This window comes from Canis lupus, chromosome 1, assembly GCF_048164855.1.
Source record: "Canis lupus baileyi chromosome 1, mCanLup2.hap1, whole genome shotgun sequence".
Lineage (NCBI taxonomy): Eukaryota > Metazoa > Chordata > Mammalia > Carnivora > Canidae > Canis > Canis lupus.
In genome coordinates, this window is record NC_132838.1 from 115938448 (window position 1) to 115957047 (window position 18600).

Here is an 18600-nt window from a genome sequence, read left to right on the forward strand (position 1 = left end):
TGATTTCACTTCTATGTGAAATCTAAAATACAGGGACTCCTGGGTGGCTCAGTGGTTGAGCATCTGCGCTTGGCTCAGGGCGTGACCTGGGGTCCCAGGATCAAGCCCTGCATCAGGCTCCCCATGGGGAACCTGCTTCTCCCTCTGCCTGTGTCTCTGCCTCTCTCTCTGGGTCTCTCATGAATAAATAAAATCTTTAAACAAAAAAAGAAATCTAAAAGATCAAATACAGAGAACTGTTGGTTGCCAGAGGGTAGGCAGGTGGGTAGAATGAGCAAAATAAAGAGGACTAAGAGGTATAACCTTCCAGTTATAATAAAATAAATAAATAAAAGGAAATATGAAATCTACATGATCTAAAATGAAAAAAGAAATCTGTAACAGTATGCTACTGTATCACAGAATATTGCTCTTCCATCCCAGTATATATACTCTATCCCTTTTCCAAATTTTGGCTAGGCTCATGGCCTCCTGGATTATTCTTCAATTCCCTGGAATCTAGGTATTTTTATATAACCATATTCTGGATAATGAGATGAAAGTAGAAATATAATGTGCAACTACTGGAGAAGTTAAAGGGATGAGGTCATACTTTTTCTGTCTTCCTCCTTCCTGTGGAATAGTAAGGAAATGAGATAGCCAGGCAAATCTAGTCATTTGGGTTAATGAAGCAGAAGCCAACTATTAGAGGATAATAAGACAAAGCAATGAATAGAAGGATTCTGGTTCCCTATTCCTTGGAGATAGAGGACTAGATCTGTTTGTTGGTACCTGAACTTCTACATAAGGGACAAATAAAATTCTGTCCTGTTTAAGCATCCATTATCTAGGATTGCTGCCACAAGCTGTCAATAGGGTGAATCTCTAGAGACAGATAAAAATGCTCATGCCAGGAAGAGAGCAGTTCAAAGTACTATTTTTGCAGCAACCACGTAGGTATGTTCTTAGATCCCCTTCAAGAGAACTAGTTTTGATAAGCACAGTTGGTGAACATCCTCTAGCTATTCCATCCTTGCTTCCACTATTGAGTTCATGCTGAGACCATGATCTATCTTCCCAAGCTATTCCCAGCCAAGACTAACAGTGAGGGTATTAGAGTCTAGATCATTTCTACCTGATGTGAGACTCATGGGAAAGCTTTGGTCAGCTGGCTAAGTCTTTGAAACTGTTGTATGGTGATCTGAGTTAGCAGAAGAATCAATGAGCTTAAAGAGAAACAGATCAATAGAAACTATGCAATCTGAAGAAGAGAAAGAAAAAAAAATTTTTAAACAAACACAGACTTAGAGAAATGTGAAACAGCAATAAGCATATCAACATCTGCATATATGAACATCAGAAGGAGAGAAAAAGACAGAAAAATATTGAAAGAAATGGCTAAAAAAATGCCTAGATTTTTAAAACCACCGTAATACACAAATCCAAGACACTCAATGAACCCTAAGCAGGATAAAATATGGAGATACAAACCTAAACACATAATAACCAAAATGCTGAAAGTAGACTTCCAGGGAAGATGGTGGAGCAGGAGAACCCTAAGCTCACCTGTCCCACAAATACAACTAGATAATATTCACATCAGTGTAAGTAACCCAGAAAATTACCTTAAGACTGTCAGAACAACTCTCCACAGCTAAATAAAGGGAAGAGGCACCATCAAAGAAGGCAGGAAGGGTGGAGATATGGTCAGGAACTAAAAAGACTCAAGGGACCATATTTGGGAGGGAAGGGTGCTGCTGGCACAGAGAGGGGAGAGAAACAGATTTTCTCACTGGGGAGCCCAGTGAAATGAATCCCCAGAACATTGGTTTTGAAAACCAGAGTGGGGGATCCCTGGGTGGCTCAGCGGTTGGGCGCCTGCCTTCAGCCCAGGCCGTGATCCTGAAGTCCCGGGATCGAGTCCCACGTTGGGCTCCCTGCATGGAGCCTGCTTCTCCCTCTGCCTGTGTCTCTGCTTCTCTCTCTCTCTCTGTAGCTCTCATGAATAAATAAAATCTTTAGAAAAAAAAGAAAAAGAAAACCAGGGGGGTTGAGATTCATGAGTTCTTACAATAAGTGGGACTCAAATCCTGGAACTTTAAAAATTAGCAGGTTCAGCTCTGGGAGAGCTAGGAGGTTGAGAGGAAACTGAGCCACCCCACAAAAAGCACAAAAAAGCCCCACAGAAGTACAACACAGAAATGGCAGTTTGAAAAACTCCAGGGGGATATGGGAGGGACATTTGTTTACTAATCTCAGAGTGCATACTAGAGGGGCAGGGATCCTTAGAAGAACTTCTCCAGGATTAGCAATATCCAGTGTAGTGCCTACCTAACTTGCTAAGTATGTCCTGCTCCTTACATTCCTGTGTGGACACACCCCTTCCAGCCAGGCCTCAGCTCTAGGTTTCCTTACACAGCAGAACTTGCTTACAGCATACATCCTGAACGGCCCCCACCTGCTCTGGTGGATTTGGCCCCTGCAATATGCTCTTAGTGAGAGTCCTTCCAAAGCAATGCCAGAAGCCTGGTGGCATGTAAGCAGCCCTCATAAGAGCCAACACCACTCCAAAGTGATTCCTTGCCCTAGTGAGATGGAAAGATAACCACACACAACAATCAGACTGTGACCCTACTAGTAGGCTGGGAGCAACAACACAAGAAACAATCAGTGTTGGCAACAATGTAAAGAAAAAGAAGCCCTTGTGCACTGTTGGTAGAAATGCAAACTGTCTAAGCTGCTGTGGATAACAGTATGAAGTTCTGCAAAAAATTAAACTATCTTATGACCCTGTTATCATACTACTGGGTATTTCCCCAAAGAATAAGAAAATACTAATGTACAAAGATATATGCACCCCTATATTTATTACTGCAGATTTATAGTAGCCAAATTATGGAAGCAATCCAAATATCCATTGATAGATGAATGAATAAAAACGATGTAGTGTATACACACACACACACATACACACAATGGAATACTATTCAGCCATAAAAAGAATGAAATCTTGCCATTCTAACAGCATGGATGGAGCCAGAGAGTATTAGGCTAAGTGAAACAAGTCAGTCAGAGAAAGAAATACCATATGGTTTCACTCATATGTGAAATTTTAAAAACAAAGTTAACAAAGAAAAAAAAAAAAGACAAACCAAGAACAGACTCTTTTTATCACAAGGAACAGACTCTTAACTTTAAAAAACATACTAAAAAATAAAAATAAAAACCATACTAATGGCTACCAGAGGGGAGGTGGGTAGGGCAGTATAGGTAAAGTAAGCGAAGGGGATTATGAGTATACTACCACTGAGTTGTATACAGAATTGCTGAATTATAGTATTGTATACTTGAAACTAACATAACACTATATGTTAACTATACTGGCAATAAATAAATAAAATAAAACAAAATATAAAATAAAATAAAATAAAACTTTAAAAAAGTAAAGATAAAAGGAAAACCTTTTAAGCAGCAAGAGAAAATCCATTACCTACAGCCCATAATAAAACTACAGCTGACTTCTCATCAGAAACAGTGAAGGCCAAATGGCAATGAGACAATGTATTCAAAGTGCTTAAAGAGAAAATACTATCTACTAATAATTCTTTTTAAAGATGTACTTATTTTACAGAGAGAGAGAGAGCGCACACACGCACACAAGTGAGAAAGGCTGGGGGTGGTGTTGGGGGAGGGGAGAGGCAGAGGAAGAGAGAATCCTAAGCAGACGCTGCACTCAGTGCAGAGCCTGATGCAGGGCTCCATCTCATGACCCTGAGATCGTGACGAGAGTTGAAACCAAGAGTCAGACAGTTAACCAACTAGGCCACCCCGGTGCCCCTCAACTAATCTTTCAAAGTGATCTTTCAAAAATAAAAATGATTATACTAAATAAAATAAGCCAGACAGAAAAGGAAACATATTATTCTACTTATGTAAATTATACAGAATAGGCAATTTTATAGAGACAGAATGCAGATTGGTGGTTGCCAAGGGCTAGGGGAATGGGAGAATATATGCTTAATGCACGGGGTTTTAGAGTGATGAAAATGTTTTAGTACTAGATAGAGGTGGTGGCTGCACAACATTGTGAATGGCATAGTGAATACCACTGAATTATTCAATTTAAAATAAATGTTATATTCTGTGAATTTCACCTTAAAAAATAAATATGAAATGTATTTCCAGATAGACAAAAACAGAGAATTCACTGTTAGCAGGCTGGCCTCACCAGAAATAATAAAGCAAGTTCCTTAGACTCAAAAGAAGTGACACTGAACAATAATTAAAATCCTCATGAAGAACTGAGTAGCTCAAGTGAAGGACTAAGCCAAGTGCAGAGCACACAATAGGCTTATCAATTTAATTTTCCCAGGCACTCTGCTCTATGTTTCTGGAGAAATGAACCTGTTATTTCCAGATGAAAAACAGATAATATGGCAAGAAAAAGCACAAAAAGGGATATTCTTCCTCTAGTAGCTAATTTTCTTATGTCTGAATACATATACTTTGTCATCAATATCCTGAGACCTTCCAAGGCCTTCTTTTACACAATGTTAGGCTTCATATTGGCACTCACAGGCTCTGAAATGTATAACTATATTAGGTTTCCTTACTTCTCATGCCCCTTTTTCATTTTATTTCTACTGAAAAAAGACAGAGGGTAAGCTGAAAAAGGAAAACCTTCTCCTTCCCCTTGGAAGCCTGGGATAGACCATGGAGGTAGGCAGTTCAATGTGTGCTCAGAACTTCCCCACACTCTAGCACACTAAGGTGGAATGAGATAGTAGTAGTTATGAGGGCAAACTGCCATAGTCAAGTTGGAAGGATTTTAAGTAGCCTTTGGTTCCCATCGTAGCATACATCCTGAATAGGGTGTGTTAGGGCCCTTGAGAAGACAAGGGGGCCCCACAGGTTGTGGGATATATGGAATCCAGGAACTCTTTGAAGAACATGACAGAGACTCAAAAACTCTCTGGAGGGAGCAAGATCTAAAGGAGGACAGTTGAAAAGGAGAGGCCCTTGTACCATGACTGAGATGAAACATAACAAAAATTCATCAGCTACAAAATGCTAAGAAAAAGCTAGCTAAAGCAGATTTACTGGATATCAGCCAGCACACATCCATGAAGAATCACAAGAATTGGGGATCCCTGGGTGGCTCAGCAGTTAAGCGCCTGCCTTTGGCCCAGGGCGTGATCCTGGAGTCCCGGGATAGAGTCCCACGTCGGTCTCCCTGCGTGGAGCCTGCTTCTCCCTCTGCCTGTGTCTCTGTCTGTCTGTCTCTCTCTCTCTCTCTTTCTGTCTCTCATGAATAAATGAATAAAATCTTTAAAAAAAAAAAAAAAAAGAATCGCAAGAATTCCCATCTTCCTCCCCAAGTTATAGAGATCTTCTTCCGTATCTCAGACACCATTTTAACAGAGGACAGGGATACAGAGGGGAACCTGATTATTCAAAGAAACAATTTACTGATGTATAGTTTTGAGCCAGATTGCTTTAAAACTACCTTTTTTTCCATTCTATTTAAGATAACTGATAAAGAATATCAGAACATACTTTTAATGCACATCTCAGTGTAGTATGAGTAATTCTGTAACCCTTATACATATGAAACCACTGAGTAAAGTTAATGGACAAAAAGTATGGAGTATGATGTGAGGAGGTAACTGAGTTTCAGACAATGTTCAAATTCTCCAAAGAATTTATAATCACAAAATTTACTTTACTAGGATAGCACTGGCATTGGCAAAATTCAACTTCATAGTTTTGGACATCTTGTCCAAAAGAACATTCACTGAGTACCTGTGGTGCTCTATAAGAACTCTGCCAAATGAAACAGGTTTGCAAGGCACTTGTATCTTGGTACCTCCTAATGCCAGAAGTCGACCTACAAAATCTGCTTTCAAGAAAGTTCTGATGTCTGTTAAATATACATTATAAATTAAAACCCAAGTGGGTATGCATCCACCATAGATGCAGGGTTAAACAGGGTAGTTTTGTCACTGACCAAATTAACAAAAAAAAGGGAGAAAACTTGGATCAAGATCATATATATATAAGAAAAGTGTTTGGGACGCCTGCGTGGCTCAGCAGTTAAACGTCTACCTTCGGCTCAGGGCATAATCCTGGAGTCCTGGGATGGAGTCCCACATCGGGCTCCCTGCATGGAGCCTGCTTCTCTCTCTGCCTGTGTCTCTGTCTCTGTGTGTGTCCCTCATGAATAAATAAAATCTTTTTAAAAAATAAGAAAAGTGTTTGATAAAACTTAACACCAATTTATGACACTCTTAGCAGGCTAGGAATAAAAGGAAATTCCCCTTCAATAAGAAGAGTATTTACAAAAATACCTACACCAAATTATCATACTTACTCATGTGTTACTGAATTTATACCTCTAAGGCGAAAATGGCACAAAGATAACTTTCACATATCTAGTTAACATTATACTCTGTTTAGCAATCAAAATTAGGCAAGAAAAAAGGGGGCATGAGGATTTAAAATGAAGAAAACTTTTCATTTGCAGATAATATATTTGTAAACATAATTTAATTCAATGTCAAAATCTCAGCAGTTTTAACTGTGGAAATAGACTAATTCTAAGATTTATAAGGAAACAGAAATAGCTACACATAGCTAAGGAAATGATAAAGAACAAAGATGGAGGATTCATTTATATTATCAGATCAAGATTTATTATAATATAGATATGGTAAGTGAGATAGAGTGGGATTGACCCTGGAAATCAAAACAATGGAAAAGGGCATAAAGCCAGAAATACATATATTAACATGAATAGTTCTGAAAACACAATGTGGAATAAAAAAAAAGGTGAGTTGCAGGACTGTAGGTCCATTAGGTTCCCTGTTATTTAAAAATCTAAAACACAGAGCAACATTCGGTAGTGTTCACATATACAAATTTATGTAGTAAAAATATAAACACATAAACTCTATGGATATAGATGATATTTATGAAAGTGACTGCCTCTGGGACAAAGTATAATATTCTAATTATTTTGTTGAAAAAATCCTGAGGCAAAAATGACAAAATATTAAAACATGCTAATTCAGGGAGCTGGGTATGTTGGCTGCTTATTCTAGTTCTCCCTCCCTCTTCCTAGATTTTAAAATAATGAAGAAAAGAAAAAAAAGACAGAAGAAGCAGCAGCTCTTTGTTAGTTCCACTATCTGGGGTTTTTCTAACTCACTGACTTGAATTTTATTCTTACCAATTCCTTTTTTTTTTTTTTTAATTTTTTTTTTTTTTTTTTTTTTTTTATGATAGTCACAGAGAGAGAGAGAGAGAGGCAGAGACATAGGCAGAGGGAGAAGCAGGCTCCATGCACCGGGAGCCCGATGTGGGATTCGATCCCGGGTCTCCAGGATCACACCCTGGGCCAAAGGCAGGCGCTAAACCGCTGCGCCACCCAGGGATCCCTATTCTTACCAATTCCTTTTAAAATTTTCTCATTTTGTTTCTAATTACTAGAACTGTGTTATTTTGTTCATTTACTTTATGTTTATTAACATTTTTTCAGCCTATAGGTTTTCTTTTGTGCATTATTTCATTTTTAAGATGTTCTATAACATAAATTTTTATGTCCATATTGATCTGGGTTACTTATGCTAGTTTAAAAATTCCCATGTGAATGTTTTTCTTTTTGAATTTTTTATTATTAGCTTCATATTTAATTGCATTGTGGAACTATCACATGTATAGTTTCTACTTTAGAAATTTACTGAATTATATTCATGCCTAATACATGTTGAGTTTTTAGGTTATTTCATATCCAAATAAGGGATAGTAACTGCAGGCTATAAACTATCTTAATCTATTAGCTCTACAAATTATTATTGGTAGATACTTTTTTTTTTTTTGTCTAGCTCATCTAGCATGAGCTAAGACAAATCAATGAAAGTTTCCTACTGATATGTGTCTTCTTATTTTCAGTGTTCCTTATAATAACTTTGCTGCAGGTTATTTGATAAGGAAGCAGTCCTAAACCACTCATCTTTATTATCTATTGCACTCACTTTAAAACACTGGTTTTTTGTTTGTTTAAAGCTTATTGTTTTGACTTTTGACCTGATATTAACATATAGACTTTTCCATTTATTTATTTATTATGTATTTATTTATTTGTTTATTCATTCATTCATTCATTCACTCATTCATTCATGAAAGACACAGAGAGAGAGGCAGAGACATAGGCAGAGGGAGAAGCAGGCTCCATGCAAGGAACCCGATGTGGGACTTGATTCCAGATTCAGGGATCACACCCTGAGCCAAAGGCAGACGCCCAACCACTGAGCCACCCAGGCGTCCCATTATCCTTTCTTTCAAAGTGAAATTTTGGACAACCACTTTGGAAAACCTGTTTGGTAGTATCAATAAAAGGTAACATATGTACATGACCTATAACTCAGCAATTTTACTTTTGGTTTATATACAAAAGAATATGTATATGTGTGCAACAAAAGATATCTATAAGAAAGTTTATAGGAACAATATTTGTAATTGTCCTCAAATAAAATCTACCTAAATGGCAATCAATAATAGAATGGATAAATAAAATTGTAGTTTATTCATATAATTGAATATAAAGCAATGAAATTAACCAAACTAGAACTACATGCAATAATTCAACATGAATCTGACAAACACAGTATTAGGCAAAAGAAGCCAGATACAGAGTATATATATCAATAAGGTTCAAACTTTGGCAGAAATAATCTATAGTGATAGAAGCCGAATAGTGGTTATCCCTGGGGTAGGGGTGATGACCTTGGAAAGGTGCAGAAGGAATCTCATGGCTGTTAGAGTAATATTCTAATTCCTGATCTATTGCTTTTGCAGGTTACATAGTGTGTTCACTTTGAAAACTGAGTTTGAAGAAAAAACTGGATATATAGAGAAGCTGCCAGATAGGGACACACAAAGAAAAGTATATCTCAATATTTCTCAGGTATAGGCAAGCTATGAGCTGAGGGTGAAAAGGCAGTAAAGTAAGATATGCTAATAGCTAAAAGTGCAGGATAAATCTGAAAGAGAAAGGTTCCAAAGGAAGTATGAAGGCTGAAGTTCTGAGGAAAAGGAATTATCCTTGAAGAGGAGGCAGACATCACTTATTCTAAGAGTAAAATAAAGAACAAGGAACCATGGATTCAATTCATTAAAACCACAAATATTCACAAAAATTATGTATATCAGGCATCAGTAAACCAAATGAAACATATTCTCTGTTCACATTTCAGTGGACTAAAATTATAATAATTTACCAGAAATTATTAGACTATAGCCCAATCTATCTATACCAACTACCCATTGAAAAATATAATTATGTAGGGTCATTTGAGAGACACACCTCATCTATTTCTTCAGATATTCTAGTGTTCATTAGAATTATTTATGACACATATACAATAAATGGTAAAATGCACTAACATTTTTTTTAAGATTTTATTTTTAAGTAATCTCTGCACCCAATGTTGGACTTGAACTCAAAACTCTGAGATCAAGTGCCACCTGCTCTACTGACCGAGCCAGCCAAGCATCCCTAAAATGCACTAATCTTAGGAGTACAAACTGATGTATTTTTATACATTTATATATTTGTGTAATCAGGTCAAAATAAGAATATTTTCAGCACTCCAAAAAATACTCTCATATCCTAGGAAATATCCTCTTAGGAGTAACTACCATTCTGATATCTATCACAAGAGATTAGTTTTCCCAGCTTTCAAACTGCATATAAATGGAAACATATCTTTTGTTTCTGGCTTCTCTCACTCCAATGTTTGTGAAATTTATATATTGTTGTGAGTAACAAGTATCTGCCATTTTTAAAAATTGTTGTGTGGTCTTTCATTGTATGAAAATACTAATTTATCCCTTTTTCTGACAGTCTTCATTTGCATTCTTTTCAATGCTAGCTATTTTAATATACGTTCTTTGTTTTATCCTTTATCAAAACAGACCATCAAAATAGCTGGCTTTATCAACTACAAAAGATCACACTATAAATATATTCATTGACCTAGGTGCCTTGAAAAACTTGCTTCTCCTAAGAAATGTTCATTTTAATCTTTATTTACAATGCAAATTGTGTAATGAATTTTTGCTCTGGTTTGTTTCACCTACAGTAATGAAATTAAAAACTGAAGTCCAACTTTTAATATCTCTGAATGAATACTTTTCTGCATTACCGTATTTTAACTCTTCCCTGGTCTTAATCTTCGAACTCTACTTCCTCTGAAAATGCTTCATCTATATAGGATTTTCCAAACTACTGTATGGATTGCTGTAATCCTTTTGAACTACACTGTAGAATAAAGCAGAGAACAAATATATTGCTTAAAATTTACCTGGGACTCAGTCATTTCCTCTTCTTTCTGGTAATGGGCAGGGCTTGAGAAGGCAGAGCTGGGAAAGAGAAGAAAAGTCCTTAGACCAGTCATGCTTTGTGGTATCAGGAATTTGCATCCATAAGGTGGACTAAAGGATACCCAATAGTAAAATGATTCTTGGATCCATTAGAAAGGCCAAGAATATTCACATCAGAGGAGCTGACAGGTATTAGGATGACTGGTATGATCATGTATGGCTTAGGCATAAGGTGGATAAGAATGGGAGTTCATATGTGGGAGATGTCCCATGAATTTTTTAATAGCTCTGTATCAGAAAAAAAAAAAGTTAGCAAGGAACAGGAAGATACATAGTTCATGAGAGAACATAACCAAGAAAATTATGAAATTGATAAAACACCTAAGGTATTTTAATATACTGAGAGATCACCAACTAAATCGGAATTTAACCAAAATGGTAATAAAATTATATTTCAAGAAAGGAGTAATTATCACTCACTTCCTTTCAAGGAGTGAGTGATATGTATCAGAGATATAGGTGGTGGTAAGACAGTTAAATTCTTATTTGCCACAGTAATATATATACATTATACATATAACATATATATAATATATATATATATATACACAAATCTGAAGTGTCAAATAATAGCAAGGTAATAGCAAGATAAATATGTGATTTGGAAAAACTTAAATATAAGAAATAACAAGAGCTGAAAGTGGTTCTCTTTGGGAACAGGAATTAGGGATGGGGGAAAAAAGAAATGGTATTGTTTTTCATATTAAACTAATAGCACCATTTGATTTTTTAAAATAAAATTGACATTCTAGGGCAGCCCTGTGGCTCAGCAGTTTAGCACCACCTTGGCCCAGGGAGTGATCCTGGAGACCTGGGGTCGAGTCCCACATTGGGCTCCCTGCATGGAGCCTGCTTCTCCCTCCTCCCTCTGCCTGTGTCTCTGCCTCTCTGTCTCTCTGTTTCTCATGAATAAATAAATAAAGTATTTTTTAAAAAATTAACATACTATTTTCCCCCAAATAAAATTTAATCAAAAATACCACTGCAATCAATTCAAGCACTACTACAGGGTATAATGAAGACCGCAGATGTCCTCCCCCATCCCCATGCACACTCCCTTTCCCAGTTTTAGTTTGATTAAGGAAAATTAATCTATTATTTTATTCAGTAAAATTTTTTTGGTTGCCGTTGGCTTGTAAATTTATTTTGTCACTCATTTGCAGGTTTTTTAAAGGATCTTTTATTTTTTTTAACTTTATTTTTTTTTAAGATTTTATTTATTTATTCATGAGAGACACAGAGAGAAAGAGAGGCAGAGACACAGGCAGAGGGAGAAGCAGGCTCCATGCAGGGAGCCCAACATGGGACTCGATCCTGGGTCTCCAGGATCAGGCCCTGGGCTGAAGGCGGCACTAAACCGCTGAGCCACCTGGGCTGCCCTTTAAAGGATCTTTTAAAAATAACTTTAGGAGAGATGAGTTATAATAGGAAAGAACAGTGTCCTGGGGGCACAGAGATGTGCTTTCTAGTCTCTCTGCCACTAATAAGCACTGTGACCCTGGAACCCCACATTCTTAGAACCATTATAATCAACCTTTAAAAGAGGATAGCTGAATAAGAGGGGTGTCTCAGTAGTTCCCCAGCACCAACAGTGCAAAATTCTGTAAAGAAAACTTGATACCTTGTTAAGGATAGAAAACCAGCATATTCCAAAAGGCCATATGTGGTAGATAATGTTACTAACAACATCCATTGCCCTCATCTTCTTTCTTGAAAACTAAACCTTAAGTTTTTCACATGACAATATACCTTCTCCCAAGGATGAATCATGATTGGTCTAGCCAAGGAAGGTAATCCTATTCCCCTTTTCCACTTATTCACATTGCCAGCATCTCTTGCAGCTATGAGTTACTTTGTGACACAATACTGGCTAACAGGAGTTAAGATATTTACTAGGGGAGAAGGGTTACAGAAAAATGTATGATATTTTATTTATTTATTTTCTGCATATTATCTCCTACACATAGCAGCCCCTTGGGCCTGGGGGTGCACACAAGCACATTCTGTTGTCAGTATTCCAGCTGTAGTAGTGGGCAAGAGTCTATGTGGGCACAGATTAAAACAGGAATTATATTAAAAGCAATTGCTTAAGGTGAACTGAAGTCCTCAACTAGCTGAAGAGTGGACACCAAACAAGACTCCCCCCCCACCTACTCTCTTTCCTCTTTCCCTGAATCATCAAATTTCTCAAGGCAAGAAATAGAAAGTGGGGGAAAAATGACTCCATAATTTCCTTGAGGCACCTAACGATGGGTTTTATCATAAAATTGCTAATGTAGCTCAGTTGTTTAAGCGTGTGACTTCAACTCAGGTCATAATCTCAGGGTCCTGGGACTGAGCCCTCCATTGGGCTCACACTCAGTGGGGAGTCTACTTGGGATTTTCTCTCTCCCCCTCTGCCCCTCAACCTTCCTCCTCCTTTCCCTCTCCTTTCCGTGCTCATGCTCTGTCTCTCTCTCTCTCAAATAAATAAAATATTTTTTTAAAAAAAAGATTTATTTATTTATTTATTTATTTATTTATTTATTTATTCATTCATTCATTCATGAGAGAGAGAGAGAAAGAGAGAGATTGAGGCAGAAACACAGGCAGAGACATAGGCAGAGGGAGAAGCAAGCTCCATGCAGGGAGCCCAATGTGGGACTCAATCCCGGGACTCCAGGATCATGCCCTGGGCTGAAGGCAGGCGCTAAACCACTGAGCCACCCAGGGATCCCCCAAAAAAGAATTTCTAATAGCAGCATTCAACAAAAATGACTTTATGTTTTGTTAAGGACTTACAAATGATGAAAATAAACGAGAGCTCTTATTTAAAGAGGGTTTCTTCCCTGTCACCTTCAATGCAGTTGTTACACATTTACATAATATTACAGGTAAATAAATTTGTCTCATTGTGCCTTCCATTTTGGGTTTCCACCTCCATTCTCACTGATACCTATAAAAAAGTTTGCTAGGAATGTGATTGGGAATGCATTAATCTATAGTTCAAATTAAAGAGAAATGAAAACATGAGTCTTCCAATCCATGAATATAGTATATTTCTCCACTTATTTTTTATTTCTTTCAGTTTTTTTCACTTTCAGCATACAGTACCTATACGTATTCTATGAGATTTCTTAAGTACTTTATTTTGGGGCATGCTAGTAAATTTATTTCAAACTCCACTTGTTCATTTCTGGGATATAAAAATGATTTGACTTTATATACTGATTATGTATCCTACAACCACATTAAATTCATATAAGAGGCCTAGGAGCTTTTTTATAGATTCTTTGAGGTTTTCTATCTAGATAATCATGTTGTCTACAATAGAAACAGTTTTATTTCTTCCTTTATGATTTGTATGTCCTTGTCTTTCTCGTGCTTCTTTGCACTGGCTAAGACTTTCAATAAAATGCTGAATAATGGTGACAGAGGACATCTTCACTTTGTAGCCAATCTTAGAGGTAAAGCATTATCTCACCACTAAGTATGTTTGTTTGTTTTTTTTTTAGATTTTATTTTATTTACTTATTCATGAGAGATACACAGAGAGAGAGAGGCAGAGACACAGGCAGAGGTTGAGAAGCGGGCTCCATGCAGGGAGCCTGATGTGGGACTCGATCCCAGATCTCTGGGATCATGCCCTGGGCTGAAGGCAGTGCTAAATCATTAAGCCACCCCGGGCTACCCTTTTGTTCTTTTTAAGATTTTATTTATTTACTCATGAGAAACACAGAAAGAGAGAGGCAGAGACACAGGCAGAGGGAGAAGCAGGCTCCATGCAGGGAGCCCCATGTGGGACTCAATCCTGAGACTCCAGGATCACACCCTGAGCCAAAGGCAGACGCTCAACTGCTGAGCCACCCAGGCCTCCCTGTTTTTGTATTTTAATGACTTTTAGTAAAGAACATTCCCTTCTGCTCTTAATTTGCTGGGAATTATTTTTTCATGAGTAAATGTTGAATTTTGTCAAGTGCTTTTTCTGCATCTATCAAGATGATCATACGATTCTTCTTCAGTCTCTTCTGGTAAATTACAGAAAATAATTTTCAAATAACTTAAAATTTATCATGGGGCACCTGCATGCCTTAGTTGGTTAAGTGGCCAACTCTTGATTTTAGCTCAGGTCACGATCTCAGGGTCCTAGGTCTGAGCCCCAAGTTGGGCTCTCCACTTAGTGGGGAGTCTCCTTGAGGATTCTCTCTCCCTCTGCCCCTCCCCGTGCTCTCTCTCTCTAAAATAAATAAACAAATCTTTTAAAAAATTATCTTGTATTTCCAAAATAAGCCCCTTTGGTCATGTTATAGTTATCATTTTTATATTGCTACATTCAATTTTTCAATTCAATGTTGAAGATTTTTATTTCTTTTTTTTTTTTTTTTTTTAATTTTTATTTATTTATGATAGTCACAGAGAGAGAGAGGCGCAGAGACACAGGCAGAGGGAGAAGCAGGCTCCATGCACCGGGAGCCCGACATGGGATTCGATCCCAGGTCTCCAGGATCGCGCCCTGGGCCAAAGGCAGGCGCCAAACCGCTGCGCCACCCAGGGATCCCTGAAGATTTTTATTTCTAAGTACGTGAGAAATACTGATCTACAGTTTTCTTGTAATGTCTCTATCTGGTTTTGATATCAGGATAAGGGTGGTCTCATAAAATGAATTGGAAAGTGTTCCACTTCTATTTTCTGGAAAAGTTTATATATAATTGTTATGATATCTCCCTTAGATGTTTGCTGTTTCATTTGAGAAATTATCTGGGTGTGTGTAGTTTCCTTTTTAGAAAGTTTGTTTTTATTAAGGTATAACTGACATATGGCATTATATAGGTTTCAGGTGTACAATATGATTCAATATTTGAGTACATTGTGAAAGGATCACCAAAATAATTCTAGTTAACATCTATCACCTTACACAGTTACAAGAATTTTTGTATTGTGATAAAAACTTTTAAAATCTACTCTCTTAGCAACTTTCACATATGCAATACAGTACTGTTACTATAACCACCATGCTGTACCTTACATCCCCAGGACTTATAACCAGAAGTTTGTACCTTTTGATCACCTTCACCCATTTCTCCCATCCCCTGCCCTACCCCCTGCCTCTGGCAACTGCCTATCTGTTCTCTTTATCTATAAGCTTGGTATTTTGGGGTGGCATTTGTTTTTTCATTTTTTTAGATTTCACATATGAGTGAGATCATATAGTACTTCTCTCTGTCTGACTTATTTCACTGAGCACGATGCCCTTGAGGTCCATCCATGTTGTCATAAATGGCAAAATTTCATTCTTTCTTATAGCTGAATAACGTCCCATAGTACATATCTATGTATGCACACGTGCGTGCACGTGCACACACACACACACACACACACACGTTTTCTTTACCTATTTATCTATCAATGGGACACTTAAGTTACACCCGTATCTTGGCTATTGTAAATAATGCTGCAACGAACACAGGGGTACATATATCTTTCTAAATTAGTGTTTTTGTTTTCTTCAGATAAATACCAAGAAGTGATACTGCTGGATCATATGGCATTTTTATTTTTAATTTATTGAGGAACCTCCATACTATTTTCCATAGTGGCTCTACCAGTTTACATTCCAATCAACAAGGTATAAGTGTTTCCTTTTCTCCCCATCCTTGCCAACATTTGTTATTTCAATAATAGCTATTCTAAGAGGTATGACAGGATACCTCATTGTGGCTTTGATTTGCATTTCCCTGATGATTAGTGATGACATCACTAATCGCTGAAGATCACTTTATCTTTTTATGTATCTGTTGGCCATATGTATGTCTTTTTTGGAAAAAAATGCCTATTCAGATCTCCTGCCCATTTTAAAAATTGGATTGTTTGGGGTTTTTTGTTATTGCGTTATTTGAGTTCTTTATATATTTTTGAATATCAACTCCTTATCAGGTATGTGATTTGCAAATATTTTCTCCCATTTAGTAGATTGCCTTTTCATTTTGTTGGTTTCCTTTGCTTGTGTATAAGCTTTTTATTTTTATGTAGTCCCACTTGTTTTTAATTTTGTTGCTTTTGCTTTTGGTATTATAGATTTTTAAACATAAATTCAATTTCATTAATAAATATACAATTCAGGTTATTCCTTACTGAGTAGTTTGTGTCTTTCAAAGAAAGTACTAATTTATCTAACACAGTTGTTGAAGAAACTTTCTTTTTTCCATTGGATATTCTTTCCTGCTTTGTTGAAGAGTAGTTGACCATATAGTTGTGGGTCCACTAGAGGATTTATGGATTTTGAGTATTTGTAGTATTTCTTTACTGTCTTTTCAAGGTCTTTTGGGTGAGTGTGATAACCCTGTCTTGCAATTCTAATATTGGCAATTTGTGTTTTGTCTCTTTTTATTCATGGTCATACAATCCAAAGGTTTAATGATTTTATTGATCTTTTCAGAGGACTAGTTTTGGTTCACTGATTTTTTCCCATTATTTGGGTTTTTTTTTTTTCAATTTTATTGCATTCTGCTCTTGTCTTTAATATCCATTTCTTCTAATTTGCTATGGGCTTAATTTGCTCCTTTTCTCCCATAGTTTCTCAAGTGGAGGTAAGTATTAATTTCAGCTTTTTAAAATTACTTACAGCATGCTAGTGCTATGAATTTCCCTGTAAGTCATGAGTTAGCTGTCCCACATGTTATGATATGTTGCATTTTCATTCAAAATATTTTAGTTTCCTGTGAGATTTCATCTTTGAGTCATGGGCTATTTAGAAGTATATTGTTTAATTTCCAAGTGTTTGAAGATTACCCAGATATCTTTCTGTTCTTGACTTCTAGTTTTATTCTGGTATGGTCTGAGAACATACTTGAAATGACTTCAATTGCTCTGAAATTGTTAAAGTTTGTTTTATGGCCCAGAGTATGATCTACTTTGGTGAATGTTCACGTGTATTTAAGGAAGACACGATTTTGCTCTTGTGGGTACCGTGCTCTATAAATATCACTAACATTTGAACACCAAAAAATTTACTAAATACTTGAATGTTGGCTGATAAATGTTTTCAGGTCTTCTATAACCTATGGACCTTTTGCCTACTTTTTTCATTAATTACTGAGATAGGAACTTTAAAGTCCCCAATTATAACTGTGTATTTGTCTATTTCTCCTTTTTTTTTTTTTTCTATTTCTCCTTTTAGTTCAAGTTTTGCTTTATTTGTTAGCTACACCTACATTTTGTAACTGTTATGTCCTTTTGGAAAACTGACCCTTTTATCATGATATAATGTCTCTCTTTATTCCTGATAATATTGTTTTGAAGTATACTTGTCTAATATTAAAATTGCTACTCTGTTTTCCTTTTGGTTTATATATCTGTGATATATTTTTTTCTATCATTTCCTCTCAATGCATCAATCTTTATATTTAAAATGGGTTTCTTGTAAACAGCATTTAAGAGATCTTTTATCCAATTTTGCTAAACATCTTTATCTTTTAACTAGTGTGTTTAGATCAATGATATTTAATATAATTATTAGTATTGCTGGATTAAGATCTATCATCTTCTAGCTGTTTTCTGTTTGTTCCACTTGTTCTGTTTCTTTGATCCCACCTTTTCTGCTTTGGCTTGGTTTAATTGAGCACTTTTTATTATTCCATTTTTTCCTCCTGTACTGAATTATTATTTGTACCTCTTTTAAAAAATATTAGTGGTTTCCCTAGGTTTTACAACATACTACACTGCTTTACTTGTACTAGAGGAAATTTATAATAACCCATTCCAAATTCCTCACTCCCATCCTTTGTGCTATAGTTGTCATAACATCTTAGACTAGATGTTCTATTCATTGCAAACATTATCTTTCTTCCCCTTTTGGAAAGAACTTACTTTGATATATACCAATTTATTCAATTTCTGAAATATTGTGCATTATGACCTCCTAAAATGAGCTCCAATACAGTTAAAATACACACAAAAACTTAGGCATCTCCACCACCGCCATCACCATTATCATCTACACCTGCCTGAATCCAAATTTTGCCAGATATCCCAAAATTGAGAGCCCTACCCCTGGCTACATTTACACAGCAGTTCTCTAGATAACCTGAGCTGACTTACACACTGGAGATATGGCTTCATGGTGAATAATTGAGTATTTTCTTTCCACCACCACCCCAACTCTTTCCCAGTCTTCTCTTCACTACTTTCATGTGTCTATGG

The 18600-nt window shown here is 36.6% G+C and overlaps 2 protein-coding genes across 6 annotated transcripts in view; one reads left to right on the forward strand and one right to left on the reverse strand.

The window, feature by feature from the left end:
- The window catches only part of ZNF570 (zinc finger protein 570), a 131602-nt gene that overhangs the window by 73391 nt on the left and 39611 nt on the right, over positions 1-18600 (forward strand). The window lies entirely within an intron of this gene.
- The window catches only part of ZNF569 (zinc finger protein 569), a 51778-nt gene that overhangs the window by 25832 nt on the left and 7346 nt on the right, over positions 1-18600 (reverse strand). For all 3 annotated transcript variants that reach the window (XM_072834277.1, XM_072834118.1, XM_072834202.1), the window contains one exon: positions 10344-10401. Coding sequence is in view for 2 of the 3 variants with exons in the window: in XM_072834118.1 (XP_072690219.1) it covers positions 10344-10401 (58 nt within the window). In the remaining variant the exon portion in view is untranslated. The remainder of the gene's footprint in view (positions 1-10343; positions 10402-18600) is intronic.